General features: G+C 37.0%; 1 protein-coding gene across 6 annotated transcripts in view; it reads left to right on the forward strand.

Moving 5' to 3' along the window:
• The window catches only part of ZBTB25 (zinc finger and BTB domain containing 25), a 37528-nt gene that overhangs the window by 15578 nt on the left and 6418 nt on the right, over nt 1-15532 (forward strand). For 3 of the 6 annotated variants that reach the window (XM_010846775.1, XM_010846773.1, XM_010846774.1), the window contains exon 3: nt 1371-3098. In XM_010846775.1, the coding sequence (XP_010845077.1) occupies nt 1371-2505 (1135 nt within the window). In that variant the 3' untranslated portion in view covers nt 2506-3098. Of the gene's footprint in view, nt 1-1370; nt 3099-7385; nt 7421-11716; nt 12090-15532 lie in introns of those variants that run through there. The other 3 variants (XR_825831.1, XM_010846776.1, XM_010846778.1) reach the window with 3 other exon arrangements.

Here is a 15532-nt window from a genome sequence, read left to right on the forward strand (position 1 = left end):
AACTAAAATTCCTCATTTAAAAGACCTCTGTGCTGATATTAAAAAAAAAAACAACCCTGCCACAGACCATGGCAGTGAGTGGGTCAGAGGTAAGAGTGAAACCCAAGAGGGAATCCTAAAATATCAGGACTAAAGAAATGGATTGCTGGCATACAGACTGCTTTCTGATGTGTTGAGGCAAACTTTCGTTTCAGGGAAGGTAAGTCCATCAACTGATTCCATTGTTCCTTGTTATCCAGCCTTTCCCTCAGGTTCTCTTTATCTTAATTTTAACAGAGTGTCTCCTGATTTCTTGTTACACAATTATTTCCATCTATCTTCTGAATTCTAGATTCATATGTGAAAAATTGGGCTTGAGATTAAAGCTTTTCAAAATTACACTTGTGTTCATTTGTGATCTAAAGAGTAGATATATTAATATATTTGGAAGCCAAAATAAGGTGAGTATGATTAAATTCTATATGGTACCAATTCCAATAAGCCCTTTGCAATTTTTAAATTATTTTTTGTTGTGGCAAAATATATATAAACATAAAATTTGCCATTTTAACCATTTTTAATTGTACAGTTCAAGGGCATGAATCATATCCACAGTGTTGTGTAACTATCACCATTACCTATGTCTAAAACTTTTCATCACCCCAGAAAGAAACTAACCATTACATAATAACCCCTCATCCTCTCCACTCTCAAGTTCTCAGTAACCTCTAATCCATTTTCTGTCTCTGAATTTTCCAAATCTAGATGTTTCTTACAAGTGGCATCATATAAAATTTGTCCTGTTGTATCTGGCTTATTTCATTTAGCATGTTTTCAGGATTCATCCATGTTGTAGTATATATCAGAACCTGATTCCTTTTTATGGCTGAGTAATGTTCCAGTATACATATATACTCCATTTTGTTTCTCCATTCATCTATTGATGGATAGTTGGGTTGTTTTCTGCTTTTGGTTAATGTAAAATGCCATTGGTTTATGGATTTCCATTTGAATCCTTGATTTCAGTTCTTTTGGTTATATACCCAATAGACTGTTAAGTTCCTTAAGGGCAGGGTATCTGTTTTATTTGTTTTTCTACCTCCTGCATGCAATTTAAGTGCATGTCACTTAGGAATCACTAAATGTTGAACTAATCAGACTATCTGTGTTTCTTAACTTTAGGCAGTAGATTGAATAAGTGAAGACTTGGTGCTGGGCCATAAACCTGGTATACAATGAAAATCTGAGCTTTTGTTGTTGTGTTTCATCAAGGCAGATTGTCAAATTAGAAGTTAGGAAGAAACTGCTTTAGCCTAAGACTGTATGCTATTAACTAAAAGGCCAACTGGGTTGTTTCATTCTGTGTGGGTCTGTTTTTTTGTTTTTAACAGTGAATGCATAAAAATACAACCAACTGACATCCAGCCTGACATATTCAGCTATTTGTTGCACATTATGTACACGGGGAAAGGGCCAAAACAGATTGTGGACCATAGTCGTTTGGAGGAAGGGATTCGATTTCTTCACGCCGACTACCTTTCTCACATTGCAACTGAAATGAATCAAGTGTTCTCACCAGAGACTGTGCAGTCCTCAAATTTATATGGCATTCAGATCTCAACGACCCAAAAAACAGCTGTCAAACCAGGGCTGGAGGTCAAGGAAGCTCCTTCCAATAACAATGGAAACAGAGCTGCTGTCCAGGGTGACCACCCCCAGTTGCAGCTCTCTCTTGCTATTGGGCTGGATGATGGCACTGCAGACCAGCAGAGGGCCCATCCTGCCTCCCAGGCCTTGGAGGAACACCAGAAGCCCCCAGTGTCCATCAAGCAGGAGAGATGTGACCCAGAATCTGTGATCTCCCAGAGCCGCCCCTCACCTTCATCAGAGGTGACAGGCCCCACTTTCACCGAAAGCGGTATCAAAATACACTTATGCCATTACTGTGGGGAACGTTTTGATTCCCGTAGTAATCTAAGACAACATCTCCACACCCACGTGTCTGGATCCCTCCCATTTGGTGTCCCTGCTTCCATTCTGGAGAGTAATGACCTTGGTGAAGTGCATCCACTTAATGAAAATAGCGAGGCTCTTGAATGCCGCAGGCTCAGCTCCTTTATTGTCAAGGAGAATGAGCAGCAGCCCGACCTCCCAAACCGGGGTGCCACAGAGCCTTTGCAGATCAGTCAAGTGTCTTTGATCTCCAAAGACACTGAGCCAGTAGAATTAAACTGTAATTTTTCTTTTTCAAGGAAAAGAAAAATCAGCTGTACCATCTGTGGTCATAAGTTTCTCCGAAAGAGCCAATTGCTGGAGCACATGTACACACACAAAGGTAAATCTTATAGGTTTAACCGATGCCAAAGGTTCGGTAATGCATTAGCCCAGAGATTTCCGCCATATTGTGACAGCTGGTCTGACATCCCCCTGAAAAGTTCTCATTTGTCGCAAGAACAGTTAGATTCGTCCTGTGCCTTAGAGTCAGAACTCACACAAGAAAATGTGGACACTATCCTGGTTGAGTAGCAGTTTCTCCTTCAGAATTTTTATATCAATTCTGAAAAAGGAAATCCACATGTGGTTTTTTATTCATAAATTATTTTCCTCCTCAAGTTCTTTACCATTTATCCATAGTTCTAAGGTTGTATATACTACATCTTTTTATTGTAAAGATATATCGATACATTGCTGCCAAAATGTAACCTTCTAATTAGGGCTGTCTTTTCCTCAGTTAAATCACAATTTAGAAATGAGAAATCAATGTGGAAGTATGGAAGTTTTTTCAGGTTGTAGAATCTGTAAAAGCAAATTGGATATGAAATAAGTGTAATCTTTTTTAAAGAATGTTCTAAACTATCACTTTTGGTTAATGTTCCACATGAATTAAGCCCCTATGAGGATTATTTTAAAATATTTTCTGCCATATAGGAAATTAATAGTTATATTAGTATATAAATATGTTATAATGTATGAAACATTTGTTTGAGGGTATAACTATACCAAATCAGGAATAATTTAAAATTACTGTTTATTTGCTAGTTCTGCAACATCTTGCATGCATGTGTGTGCATGCTCAGTCACTCAGTCAGATACTGGGGTTTGATTCTTTGTGACCCCACAGAATGTCTGACTGTGACCCCATGGACTGTAGCCTGCCAGGCTCCTCTGTCCATTGGATTATCCAGGCAAGAAAACTGAAGTGGGTTGCCATTATGTGATTTTATTTATTTAACATTGAGCATACCTCATTTTCAATAAAAGTATTTTATTTAAAAGAGAGAAAAGGAGAAGAGTCAGAAACACACAAAAACTTAGTAAGATACATACATGTAGGTAAGTGTAGATGCCGCCGGTGTTAGAGACAGCAGTTCAGACAGATCTGGTGGACTGACACCCTGGTGGTGTTACCTTAATCTAGTGTTTTCTTAAAGAAATTAAGAGCAGTTTGAGATTTTTATGACAAGAGGTTTATATGAGCTTAAGAGGAAAATGGTAGAATACAAATTATCTTTCTATCCATAGTATCAGAAGATTTTATAGATTGAGTTGATATTAATTTCCTTTTCTTTTTCCCCTTTTTAGCTAAGGAATTTATTTTTTAATATAAATTTATTTATTTTAATTGGAGGCTAATTACTTTGCAATATTGTATTGGTTTTGTCATACATCAACATGAATCCACCACGGGTGTACACGTGTTCCCCATCCTGAACCCCCCTCCCAGACATTAATTTTCTAACAAAAACCTGAAAAGGTACCTTTTCAGTGGCACAGTTTTCACTTTTTTTCTGGTACATAAAACCAGCAGAGTAGATACAGTCAGTGTACTAGAACTATGTTTAAAAATCATGACCAGCCTTCCCTCTGTGAGTCAACTTAATTCCCCTTTCTAATAGTGAAACTTACAAAGCTAAAACCCCAGAAAAATTAAAATTGATGGACCGAATGACAGATTCTTCTGCTGTGTGTAGCTGGGAAAAAGCTGGTCAAACTTCACCACAGAGGATAGATCTAAATTGTTTCTGATATATTTAAATTTTAAATACTAGATAGTCAAGAATAACCAAAGAGAGAGGCTTTAGAACACCCTCGTCTTTTTTGTATGTTCCCCTGTTAAATTCTAACTCTCACAAGTATGTTAGTAAATTTAATAAATTTGGTTTCTACAGCTTATAATTTAATTGCATACAAAAACTCTTTAATCTCCCTGATGACTGCACACTTCATAGTTCCTGACATCAGAGTTCCTTAAGTGTCTGAGTTTAGTCAGGAAAGAGCTTAGAGAGAAATCCATCTGATTTTAAGGGTGCAAGGATTTCTCTGAGTTATCAGTGAGTTTAGGTAGATTATGAAGTGGTAAGTTTTTCTTAAGAAGTGAATGAAGAAAACCAATGGGCATTATCTAAGGTGGTTGAACTTCTGTCCTAGAAAAGGATGTGAAGCCTCATGGGGTCAGGATTAACGTGCTAAGAACAAAATCTAAGTAGCTATTGATAGAGAGTCAGTTGTATCAGTCAGTAGTTAAAACAAATGCATTGCTCTTTAGTATCAGAACTTCATATAATCATATTCTTAAATCATTTCAGCAATTATTCAAACTTACGCTGTCCTCAATGACTTCATCACATACGGTGAACACAAATATTAACATTGATTTCATGTATCTTAGGCTATTCTGGATATATTCCCTAGCCTCCTTCAAGTAAAATTTTATTTTTTCTTGTTTAGATAAAAATTTTCATGATTTTTCTGTTCTGTTTCCTTTCCTACTTGGTCAGTCATTAGTCCTTGACACAAAAAGTATGTGTCGCTTAAAGGATGGGATTTAGTGTGCATATGAGTTGTGGATAGGACAGCAGTTCAAGGCAGAGTCTGGATGAGGCAAGAGTTTGCTTTTGGCTGACTGTCCATAATAGACAACATTAACTTAAAGCAGACATTTATCTACTTTGTTGAGTGTTAAGAAAGGAGTGGCTAACTGTATTTTTATTCTTATTCATAAGGTTCTTTTTAATATTAGGAATTCAAAGCAAGTGTTCTTTCCTTCATCTTCATAGTATTCTGTCTGTATTAGGAAGTGGGAAAATGAATACTCCATTTTATAGGAAAAAATCCCCAAACCTGGCTTCCAGAGAGCCAGTGAGTAGTGGTATGGGGAATGATTCCAGTTTTATCTTTTTCATTTGTTCAACAGGAATATTTTAAAAATTATTTTATAATTAATATTGTGCCCTGAGTATTTTTAAAGACATGATTCCTAAGAAAATCTACCTTGTATAAAAAAGTTCCTCCAGCTAAACACTTTAATTTTGACTACATCATTTATAAAATGGAGCTGTTATCTTCGCCATATAGTATGGTCTGCATAATGATTGTCAAACTCTTAAAACTGGAAGTGCTGTGTGCACCTTAGTGTGTCAGGCAAGTACTAAACAGACATTTCCTCTTTGGATCAGCTTAGAGTTTTCCCTTTTTTCTAGGTCCCACAGATAGTTGTTTTCTGGAGGAAAACTGTTGCAGTATTTGTTCTTGTTAGCATATTGTTAAACTCAGTATCTGATAAGTGCAGTCTGCCTTATAAGAAAACCAACATTCTGGATTTATCTCTTGAAATTATTATTTCTTTCTCTGAATTATTATTCACTTTTCCATCTGTAAAGTGTGTGAAAGCAATCCCTACCTCACAGGGGTGTTGTGAGGATTTGTTTTAAAATTGTGGTAAGTTATATCAGAATTATTGATAAAAACCAACCATATAGGGACTTCTCCAGTGGTCCAGTGGTTAAGACTTCACTTCCCAACGCAGGGGGTTCCGGTTCAATCCCTGGTCAGGGAGTTAAGATCCCACATACCTCATGGGTCAAGAAACGAAAACATAAAAACAGAAGCTGTATTGTAATGAATTCAATAAAGACTTAAAAAAACCAACCATATAAAGAAAATTACATTCTGCATTCTTTATGGTTTTAGCTAAACCTTTAACTTTAGTATTCCAACTCATAAATTCTAGAATGTCTTCAGAAGCGGTCATGTACTATTTAATACTCAATAATTAATTGGCAAAATTTTTACTTTTTAGAAATACTCTAGAAACAGCAGAGTTGCTAGAATTCCTATTCTACCTTAGTTTAATCCTAAGTATTTCTCTTTAGCCTTTAACAAGAAAGATAGTAATTCTTTGGCATTATTGGGAATGAAAACTTTCCAAGTTCAATGTTATTGAAAGTTCCCCCAAACATATTTATATATAGGAAAAGGAACAAAAGCAGTTGAGAAAATACCATTTTCATTTCTTTGATGTGCATCATCTAAAAAGTAGATAGAGACAGGGAATAGAGTAGGGATAATAACAGTAATGTATTATGTTCTATCAAAATAGTATTGGAAAAGGCTTCACTTAAAACTGAAGGAAATACTTATTAATCATGGGAAAAGATAGTCTGGAAAATGTATAATTCCATTGATGTTTATTTGCACAGGTGAATTCTTGATATTGTAACTCAGATCCTTGAGAAGTATTTTTTGTCTAATTGAGGTAAAAACTAGGCCGTGTGAAGAAATTTCATAAAGTAACTTGTATCTTTGTATGTTTTAAACTAAATGTAGCTCTGTGGTTTTTTATTATAATTTTTAAATTCCTAAGAATGAAATCTGTAAATTATTATTCTTTGCTGTACTTCTGTATGTGTATGGTTGGACTATCTGAAGACTGGTGAGATTATACAGTCCTTAGCCTGTCTGTCTTAAATGTAAGGAATTACAAACTGTGATTTTTGTCTTCAAGACCTGAAGAATCCTTTGTGCTTCAGTGTGTATCTGTCCACACTTGATTATTTAGTAGATATTGTTCCAGTGCAATTGATGGACTGTCATCAACTCTTCTGTTTTGTGCCAAATAGTCATTTAGTCAGATTAAATCAAATATCAACTTAAAATGCTTTCAAAGAAACTTGGACTTAAAAAATTTAAACCAAAAAAAAAAAAAAAGGAAAAGGGAAATTTCCTGGTTGTCCAGTGTTTAGGACTCTGTGCTTTCACTGCTGAGGGCCTGGGCTTGATCCCTGGTTGGGGAACTAAGGTCCCACAACCTATGTGGCACAGGCAAAAAACCCCCAAAACCTGTACAATGAAAAAGGCCCCCTGAAGAAATCTTCAAAGTACTACTAACACATAGTAACATACAATACAAGAGACTGAAATCAATAATATATTGTATGCTTAAACTCTTCCACCTAATGTATTGTGAGTTTGCTTCAGAAATATTCTTTCAGAAAGTTTTGTATTCTCCATTTGGAATGAAAACAGTGAATTTCATGTATTTTATCATGACAAATAAATTAATGTGGCTTGATCATAAACAAAACTTTTTATTAGCTCAGCTTATAGAATGTGTTCTTATTTTACAGCAGTGTCTGCCAAATGTTGTCTTCCTAGTGTTGAGGTAAGTAGTCTCTGTATCAGGTAACATTTTGGATGTGTGATGCAAAAATGCATCAGTGGGTCCAATTCTTGTCAGCAATAATCTGTGTTAATAGAAAAGTTGTGTCCTCATCAAGTGCTTGTCAGCTGGTATCTCTGGAAAGGTAGTATCTAGTAATTTCCTGGAAGTTTCTTGCTTTGCTCCTTTCTCTCTTCCCTTTTTACTATCCCTCCAGTAGTGGAATCTGCAACAGCGATTTTTAGCCAGGATGTATTAATTGGGGTTCTCCAGAGAAACAGAACCACACTGTGCGAGTATGTGTATGTGTCTGTGTTTGTGAGAGAGGGAGAAAGGGAGAGAACGAGATTGACTGGTTGATTATAAATAATTGGCTTATGCAAATATGGAGGCCAAGTCCCAAGATCTGCAGGTGGCAGGCTGGAGACCCAGGGAGCGGGTGAGGTAGTTCCAGTCCAAACTTTGCAGCTTGAGACTCATAAAGGCAGGAAAAGCCCACTGTCCCAGCTAATAGGCAGAAGTTCCATTATTCTCAGCAGGGTCAGCCTTTTTGTTCAGTTCAGGCCTTCAGTTGATTGTACGAGGGCTACTCACATGAAAGAGGAAATCTTCACTCAGTCTACTGAGTTAAATGTTAACTCATTCAGAAACAGAGACACGCCCATAATAATGTTTGACCAAATTTCTGGGTATCCCATGGCCATGTCAAGTTGACACATAAAGTTAATTATCACACTGGGTGATCCCCCCTCACCATGGTGACATTTAGCAGTGTGGAGATATTTGTCACAACCGGGTGGGCTAGAAGAAGGTTGCTGCTGGCATCTAGTGGGTAGATAAATCAGGGGTACTCTGAACATCCTACAGCACAGATTATAGCCCCCACAACAAAGAATTGTCCAGGCAAAATGTCAGTGGTGCCAAGAATTAAATTTCTATTTGTATTAACTTTATCCCATCTTTTCAAAGATAAAAATGTGATTATTAAAAATTGTAGATGTATTAAGCAACAGGACTGTCTAAAATCTACTCATATAATCTTTGAATTAAACAATTGTGTCCCTAATAAGTTCTCTGTGAAATTAAAATGTGATCGTAAGTTGTAATTTGTATAAATATTTAATTTGGCCAAAAGGTGGCACCAGTGTACCTTTTAAAAGCCTTTCACATAGCTTTGACTAGGCTGATAAAGGTCCCTCTAGTCAAGGCTATGGTCTTTCCAGTGGTCATGTATGGATGTGAGAGTTGGACTATAAAGAAAGCTGAGCGCCGAAGAATTGATGCTTTTGAACTGTGGTGTTGGAGAAGACTCTTGAGAGTCCCTTGGACTGCAGGGAGATCCAACCAGTCCGTCCTAAAGGAAATCAGCCCTGAATATTCATTGGGAGGACTGATGCTGAAGCTGAAACTCCAATACTTTGGCCACCTGATGCAAAGAACTGACTCATTGGAAAAGACTTTGATGCTGGGAAAGACAGAAGGCAGGAGAAGGGGACAACAGAGGATGAGATGGTTGGATGGCATCACTGACTCAATGGACATGAGTTTCAGCAAACTCCAGGAGATGGTGAAGGACAGGGAAGCCTGGTGTGCTGCATTCCATGGGGTCGCAAAGAGTCGGACATGACTGAGCGACTGAACTGAACTTTATGCTCAAATTTGGCATCACTATTTAATTCAAATTTATTTAGTACTTAGCTTCTTTGGGATTTTGTCTCACTTTATAGAGTCAAGATTAATGAGAAGCTTCCTAGCATTCCCTAATATATTAGGTACTGAAATATATTGACATCCTGCTTTGATCAAGATGCTCCCAATTTACCTGTATAGCAGCAGGTAACTTGAAAATATCATTTAGTATGCTTCTTATATCAATAATTTCTAAGGATGCTTGTAAGTCTTTAACATTAAGTGAAAGTGTTAGTTGCTGAGTCGTGTATGACTCTTTGCGATCCCATGGAATGCAGAATACCAGGCTCCTCTGTCCATAGAATCCTCTAGGCAAGAACACTGGAGTGGGTTGCCATTTCCTTCTCCAGGGGATCTTCCCAACCCAGGGATCAAACCCGGGTCTCCTGTATAGCAAGCAGATTCTTTACCATTAAGCCTTAGGCATTTTAGTCTCAATCACATTTGTTCCTTTAATCAGGCATCAAACTCAGTTTTTAGTGTTCTGACGGGTTAGTAGATAAATCCAGGGACATATGAGTAAATACTTCCTAGTTTCTTACCTTTTGTTTCTTTCCTTCATATGCACAGCCAGTGAGGTTAGCCTGTATATTATTTTCTGGAACTTACTTTATTTTCAACTGTGATTTAACAACTGACTTTCTAAGGGTGTTCTTTTTCCGTCTTCATTTGCTTCCTTCCAGCCAGTTTCATTCTCTGAGTAGGCTGAGACATTCTCTCATAGAGTTCTTGTGCCTTCCAGTGCTGAGTGAATGCAGGCTACCCTTTCCTCTCCACCGTTTCTGCTTGCAGTAGTGCTATTAATATTATCCTTGGGCTTTGTGCCTCATCACTAAATACTTCTCTTACATTTATTTTACAACTGATTAACCAGCTTGGACAATGAACCTGCTTCCTCCCAGACAAATTCTCTTCCAGTGTTTATTTATATAATGTTGAAATAAAAGATCTTCCTTTAAGCTGCTAGAAATCTTGGTGTCCTTTCATGTCAGAAATCTGAAGGAACAGCAGTGCTATGTGAGGGCTGCTCTGTACAGCAGTCCTGGCTCTCTTGGGAAGTGGAGGAGAAGCTTGTGCAAGAAGGAGGCCTTCGTCATCTGAAGTCACCTGTTGTATGATCTATGTTATTACTCAGTTTCGAGAAGGTTCATGTTAGATTCTTGCGGACCAAACAGGCCCTTGAGGAATGAGATCTTACGAATTTAGCTCTGCCACATTTTTCTGTAAGGGAAGCCATATGGTACTTAGTCCAAACCACATGTAGGTAAGTATCTAATTCTTAAAAAATAGTTTTTTTGATAACTGGCATTTGTACCAAGTGCCTTGTAGGGAGGAAAATCTAAAGAACCTATGGTGTGGTTCTTTAGGAAAAGGATACAACATTTGCAGAGATAAGAGAAAAGGATTTGAAATGCAGACCAAAGGTTCCAGTGGAGTGCATCTCAAAAAGATTTTTTTACTGGACCAGTTCTCATTTCCCACACTGCCCTTCTTTTACATATGTGCACACAGTCCATGCTATGAGCTCAGTGGTACCTGTCATCTATCACAGCATTTCAAAATTTGGGAGGAAAGGCATGTAAATGGAGAACACCTTTTTTAAATGCTGAACGTCTCCTGTTTCACTGTTAACCACAGTTTTTCAGATTTCTCCAGTTGATGGTTAGCTTCAGACCCACCATGTAGAGCCATGCAAATTATGCACAATAACACTAGGGGGCGCCACTCACCAAATGCATACTTCTGGCGTTAGGCTTGCAGTTTGCCCAGCTGTGCGGGGCAGCCCTGTCTTTCCTTATCCTGATTTAAATGTTCAATTTAAGAAGCCCTTATTTTGAATTTCTGCAGCAAGTGACAGTTTTCACTTGTCTAGCCAGGAAATTATATTAAACTAAAATACACAGGTGGTATAAAGAACAATGAAGAAAAAATGAATACTCCCTAGGTGACTCAATCATGTGTTTGTTAAAATTTGTAGAACTGTGCACCTGTAGAACAGGGTGGATTTTACTGTATGTAAATTACACCTTAATGAAGAAAAGATTAAGACCACCCAGATAAATATAGAAAAGTCTTAAAGTTTAATGAGCCATAATGATTATCATTCACTATTAATCCTTCCATGGGTCAGAAGAAAAAAAAAAAACAACCACCATCTAGACATTAAGAGTACAGAGAAAAACTCATGAAACTAAAAAGGTGATTCTGAAATTCACTCAAATCAGACAAATTACTGATGAGGCTGTGGCACATCTGGATAAAAGATCAAAAACTCAGGTGGAGTTTTTCACCTGAATTGAATTGTGAGTGACCAATTATTTTGGCATTTGGTGCATCTCAGCTTTACACAGAGGACAACTAGTCATTCTGATCAGGGAGATAGAAACATGAGTTTCAGTTGACCTGTTTAAAGGAGAGGTGATACTCTGTTTTTATACTACAAATGGCTGTTCCACATGGAACCTCTGCATTGTAGTTTATATATGAAGATATTTGATTGACTTGAGCATACACGCCTGTAGCTGCATTAGTCATGACTGTGACTGATCACAGATGTGGTCCAGAAGCCCGCTTGTCACTGTACTGACCAGACCTTCCTGTGACCTGCAGATACCATATGGATTTGGGATTCAAAGGTTTGAGTACAAGTATACAAATGACTGCACCTGCTTTTGTCACTCCTAGACGGAAGAAATGGCCATCCACTCCAGTATTCTTGCCAGGAAAAGTCTATGGATAGAAGAACCTGGTGGGCAATAGTCCATGGAGTTGCCAAGAATGGGATGTGACTGAGCATGCACAAACATCTCTCAGGAGTACAAAATTGGAAGACCTGTTTTTTTGGCCACAGTTATAGCTGAGAAAAGTATAGGAAAAATTTAATCCCAGCCCCAAAATTGCACTGTCATAAAGATCAAGATAGAGCTTCCCAGGTGATGCTAGTGGTAAAGAACCTGCCTACCAATGCAGGAGATGTAAGAGACGTGGGTTCAGTCCCTGGGTTGGGAAGATCCCCTGGAGAAGGACTTGGCAACCTACTCCAGTATGCTTGCCTGGAGAATCCCGATGGACAGAGGAGCCTGGCAGGCTACAGTCCATAGGGTTGCAAAGAGTTGGAGATGACTGAAGTGACTTAGCATGCATGCAAAGATCAAGATAAGGCCAAAAGTCCTATTTGAGTCTAGCCATGAAACAAATTGTGAAGAAAGTGCATCTAGTCTTGTAAAATGCAGAAACTGCTAGACACTGCTACCATTGCTGTTACGATAAGTTAGAGACAGGTTTAAGTTTAGGAGTTTTCCACCCTAGGAGGCATCCTCCCCTCACCTAGGTTTTTCTTAACTGTTTGTGGTATCTGTGCCCAGCTTTGCTGAGGATTTTCTGTGAATGTATAGTGTGCTCATGTACAGATACATATTTACTCACTCTTTTTCCTAAGTTCAGAAACTTAGCCTCCAATGATCTCAAGCTTCAGGGAAAAAAAGGTATGTACTTCACAAAGTGATTGGGGGCTCCAGACTTAGCATAAAGGGCAGAATTGCCTGTGAGGACAAGTGTTGCAAAAGGTTATGTACTATTCTCTTAAATTAGAAAGATGTGACTTAATAAAAAATTTTAATTCCACAAAGCGTGAAATATTAAATACCGTATATACAGTGTACATTAACAAGACATTTTACTTCAGAACTAAGTTTAGTTTTAGGACTTTTAAGATGTTATCAACTTTAAATTGATCCCAAGGTTTGAAAAGCACATTCTTTCCTAGAGCCTAATTATTGTCATTGGTCTGTGCTTCAGAAAAACAGGGTTGTCAGTGTTTAGGGAAGAAAACTGGTGTCTTAGTAAACAGAACCTTTGAAACATCCAGCTTTAGCAGGCACCATCTGAATAAGCATTTTTTTGCATCAAGGTTGCTTAGTTATTTGGTAACCATATAGATTATTAACAATGTGTCAGTTAATACAGAAAATACAAGAACAGCAAGAGATGAAAGGAAGTGCACTTCTGTCAGGCTCATAGATGGCATCACAGTCAGAATTGCCCTTTAGGTGGAATTATTTCAGTGAAACTGAATTCAAGTTCAAGGTGTTTTCTTTCTCTTTGCTGGAGGTGGGCTCTTTTAGGCATGTCATCATAAAATCTGGCCAACACTCAGCAGAGCAAAACTTTTGGTGGTGCTAACTCAGTTTCCATCTGTGATCTTTATGGTTTTAGGAAATTAATGTACTATACCATGTTTCTCTTAAAAGACCTGGGTAAATAAACATGAACCAATATCACATTTATTTTATATTAATATTCAGTACATATTATTAATTCAGATTAAAACTTTTTTACAGAGTATTATTTCTTTAATATTTGCATCTGATCCACAGTAATATAGTACTAATTTTAATGAGAAATACAAATTAGAACTTTTGCTTTCATAATAGCTCATCCAATTAGCATTTTTACAGACAAAGAACTACTATAAATATGTAACATTGTGCAGGCTTTTTTCCTGCACCTGTTCACAAATCAGAAGGAATATCCTTTAAAACTACTTAGAAACCAAATGCTATCAAGCTGCCCCTGTACTTATATGACCATCTCCCCACACCTGACAACATGAATTCCTCTCTTTGGTCTCCCCCGCAGTGCATCACAGTGCTCGTCCCTGTGGCTCTTTCCTTAACCCTGGTCCCAGTTTCAGTTGCTGCTGTTTCCCAGGTTGGGCTTTTCAAGGGCAGAGAGCCTGTCCCCTTTATCAGTGTTTGGGATGTGTCATACCCAAAACATTGAATACATTGAATTCAACCTAAATTTAAGTAGTTGCTTTCTGTTAAATTTTTTGTTAACCAAGGATTACAAAAAAATCTTTTCAAAAATGTACCATAAAATGTACTATATACTGAAAATTCGAATTCTGTATACTAAGAAACTGTAAGTTACACAATAAAACATCACAGGAATTTGAACCTAAAGAACTCTAAACCTTAAATAAAGATCTTTAAAAATGCAGAAAGGGCAGACAGAGAAGTCCACCCCTAATGTATTGAGTATCAGGTGAAATTAAAAAGCAGACTTCACACATCTGAATAAAGTTGACATTAAGAGGATCTCTTCAAACAATAGGATTCTGAAATCTAACAGTTACGTTAAAAATTCTGCTGTAAACTGTCCCCCCCTCAAATTAATTCTTAAACTATAAAAAATAAGGCAACTTGAAGTTAGAAACTTACGGATGAAGTTAACTCTGGATTTTTTGCAGAAGCCAGATTGGACTGGTGCCCTCTCACAATCTGTATTTCTAAAAGCCTTTAGCAGGAAGGTGAGTCACGCATACTGGTGAAATAACGTATTCTCTCAGAAATACATCAATCGAGTGTCTAAGACTTCACTAAATAGTAGACCAATTAAGATCACAAACTTCGTGCTGTCAAATAGATTATCTTCAAAGAAAATTATGCAGACAGTTTTTCTGAAGAACTCTATTTGTGCCACATGCTTATTGTTCTTTGAGGTGGAGGAGGTGGCAGGGAACCTAATTTCTACTTGAATGTTCTTTTGTTTCCTGCTGCCTTTACTTAAATGTTACCAGGGACTATTTTTATACCCTATAAAGTACTTTGAGAAAATGCCAAGTGGCTAGTGCTACACAAAATAGAGAAACTGAATCCCAGCTAATTGATGAATGTTCATTAAAAGCAGCATTTATACCACAGCAAATTTAAAGGAAAATTAATGTTATTAAATTGCATTTTAAGTGATATTTTAATACTATCAAGTGGATGTGAATTGAATAAGAACCTATTTACATTCACTTCATGTCTTACATATAAGGTCAAATTGCTTAAAATAAAAAATATTTTATGAGAGACTCCTAAGTCATCTGATTCTTGATTATTTCTATAAGAGCAAAACAATTTAGATCATCTTAGAATTCACAGTAGTAGAATTTGGCCATGTAGCAGAATAATCAGATTGAGACCAGTGCATTTCTGGATTCCTTTTTCAAACTGGAATCCTACTTACTTAATTCACCAGATATTCTCAATAGAAAAGATGGAGGAGAAACCATTTAAGAATGAATGCAAATAAAGTACACATTTCATCACAAAAACACTCAATTATAATACATTCTAACCAAATATGTATCACACCACAAAGGGAAGAAAAACAGCAGAAACCTAGGACTACTTAGTCTTAGAAAATATTCATTACACATATTTATCTCACATGTTTTTAAAACTCCCAAATAAATATACCTAAACATTTGAAAATATTTTCAATAACTGGTAAGTGCTATACTTTTTGCTCATTCATGAGAAATTACTAAAAACTTACAATCAAGTATATTAGCTTGAGCCATCCTTGCAGTAAATGAAGGCAGGATTCTTCAAAACTCTGTAAAACGCACCAACTTTAGTCAGTTTTTTAAAAAAA

This window comes from Bison bison, unplaced genomic scaffold (genome assembly GCF_000754665.1).
Source record: "Bison bison bison isolate TAMUID 2011002044 unplaced genomic scaffold, Bison_UMD1.0 scf7180017864239, whole genome shotgun sequence".
Lineage (NCBI taxonomy): Eukaryota > Metazoa > Chordata > Mammalia > Artiodactyla > Bovidae > Bison > Bison bison.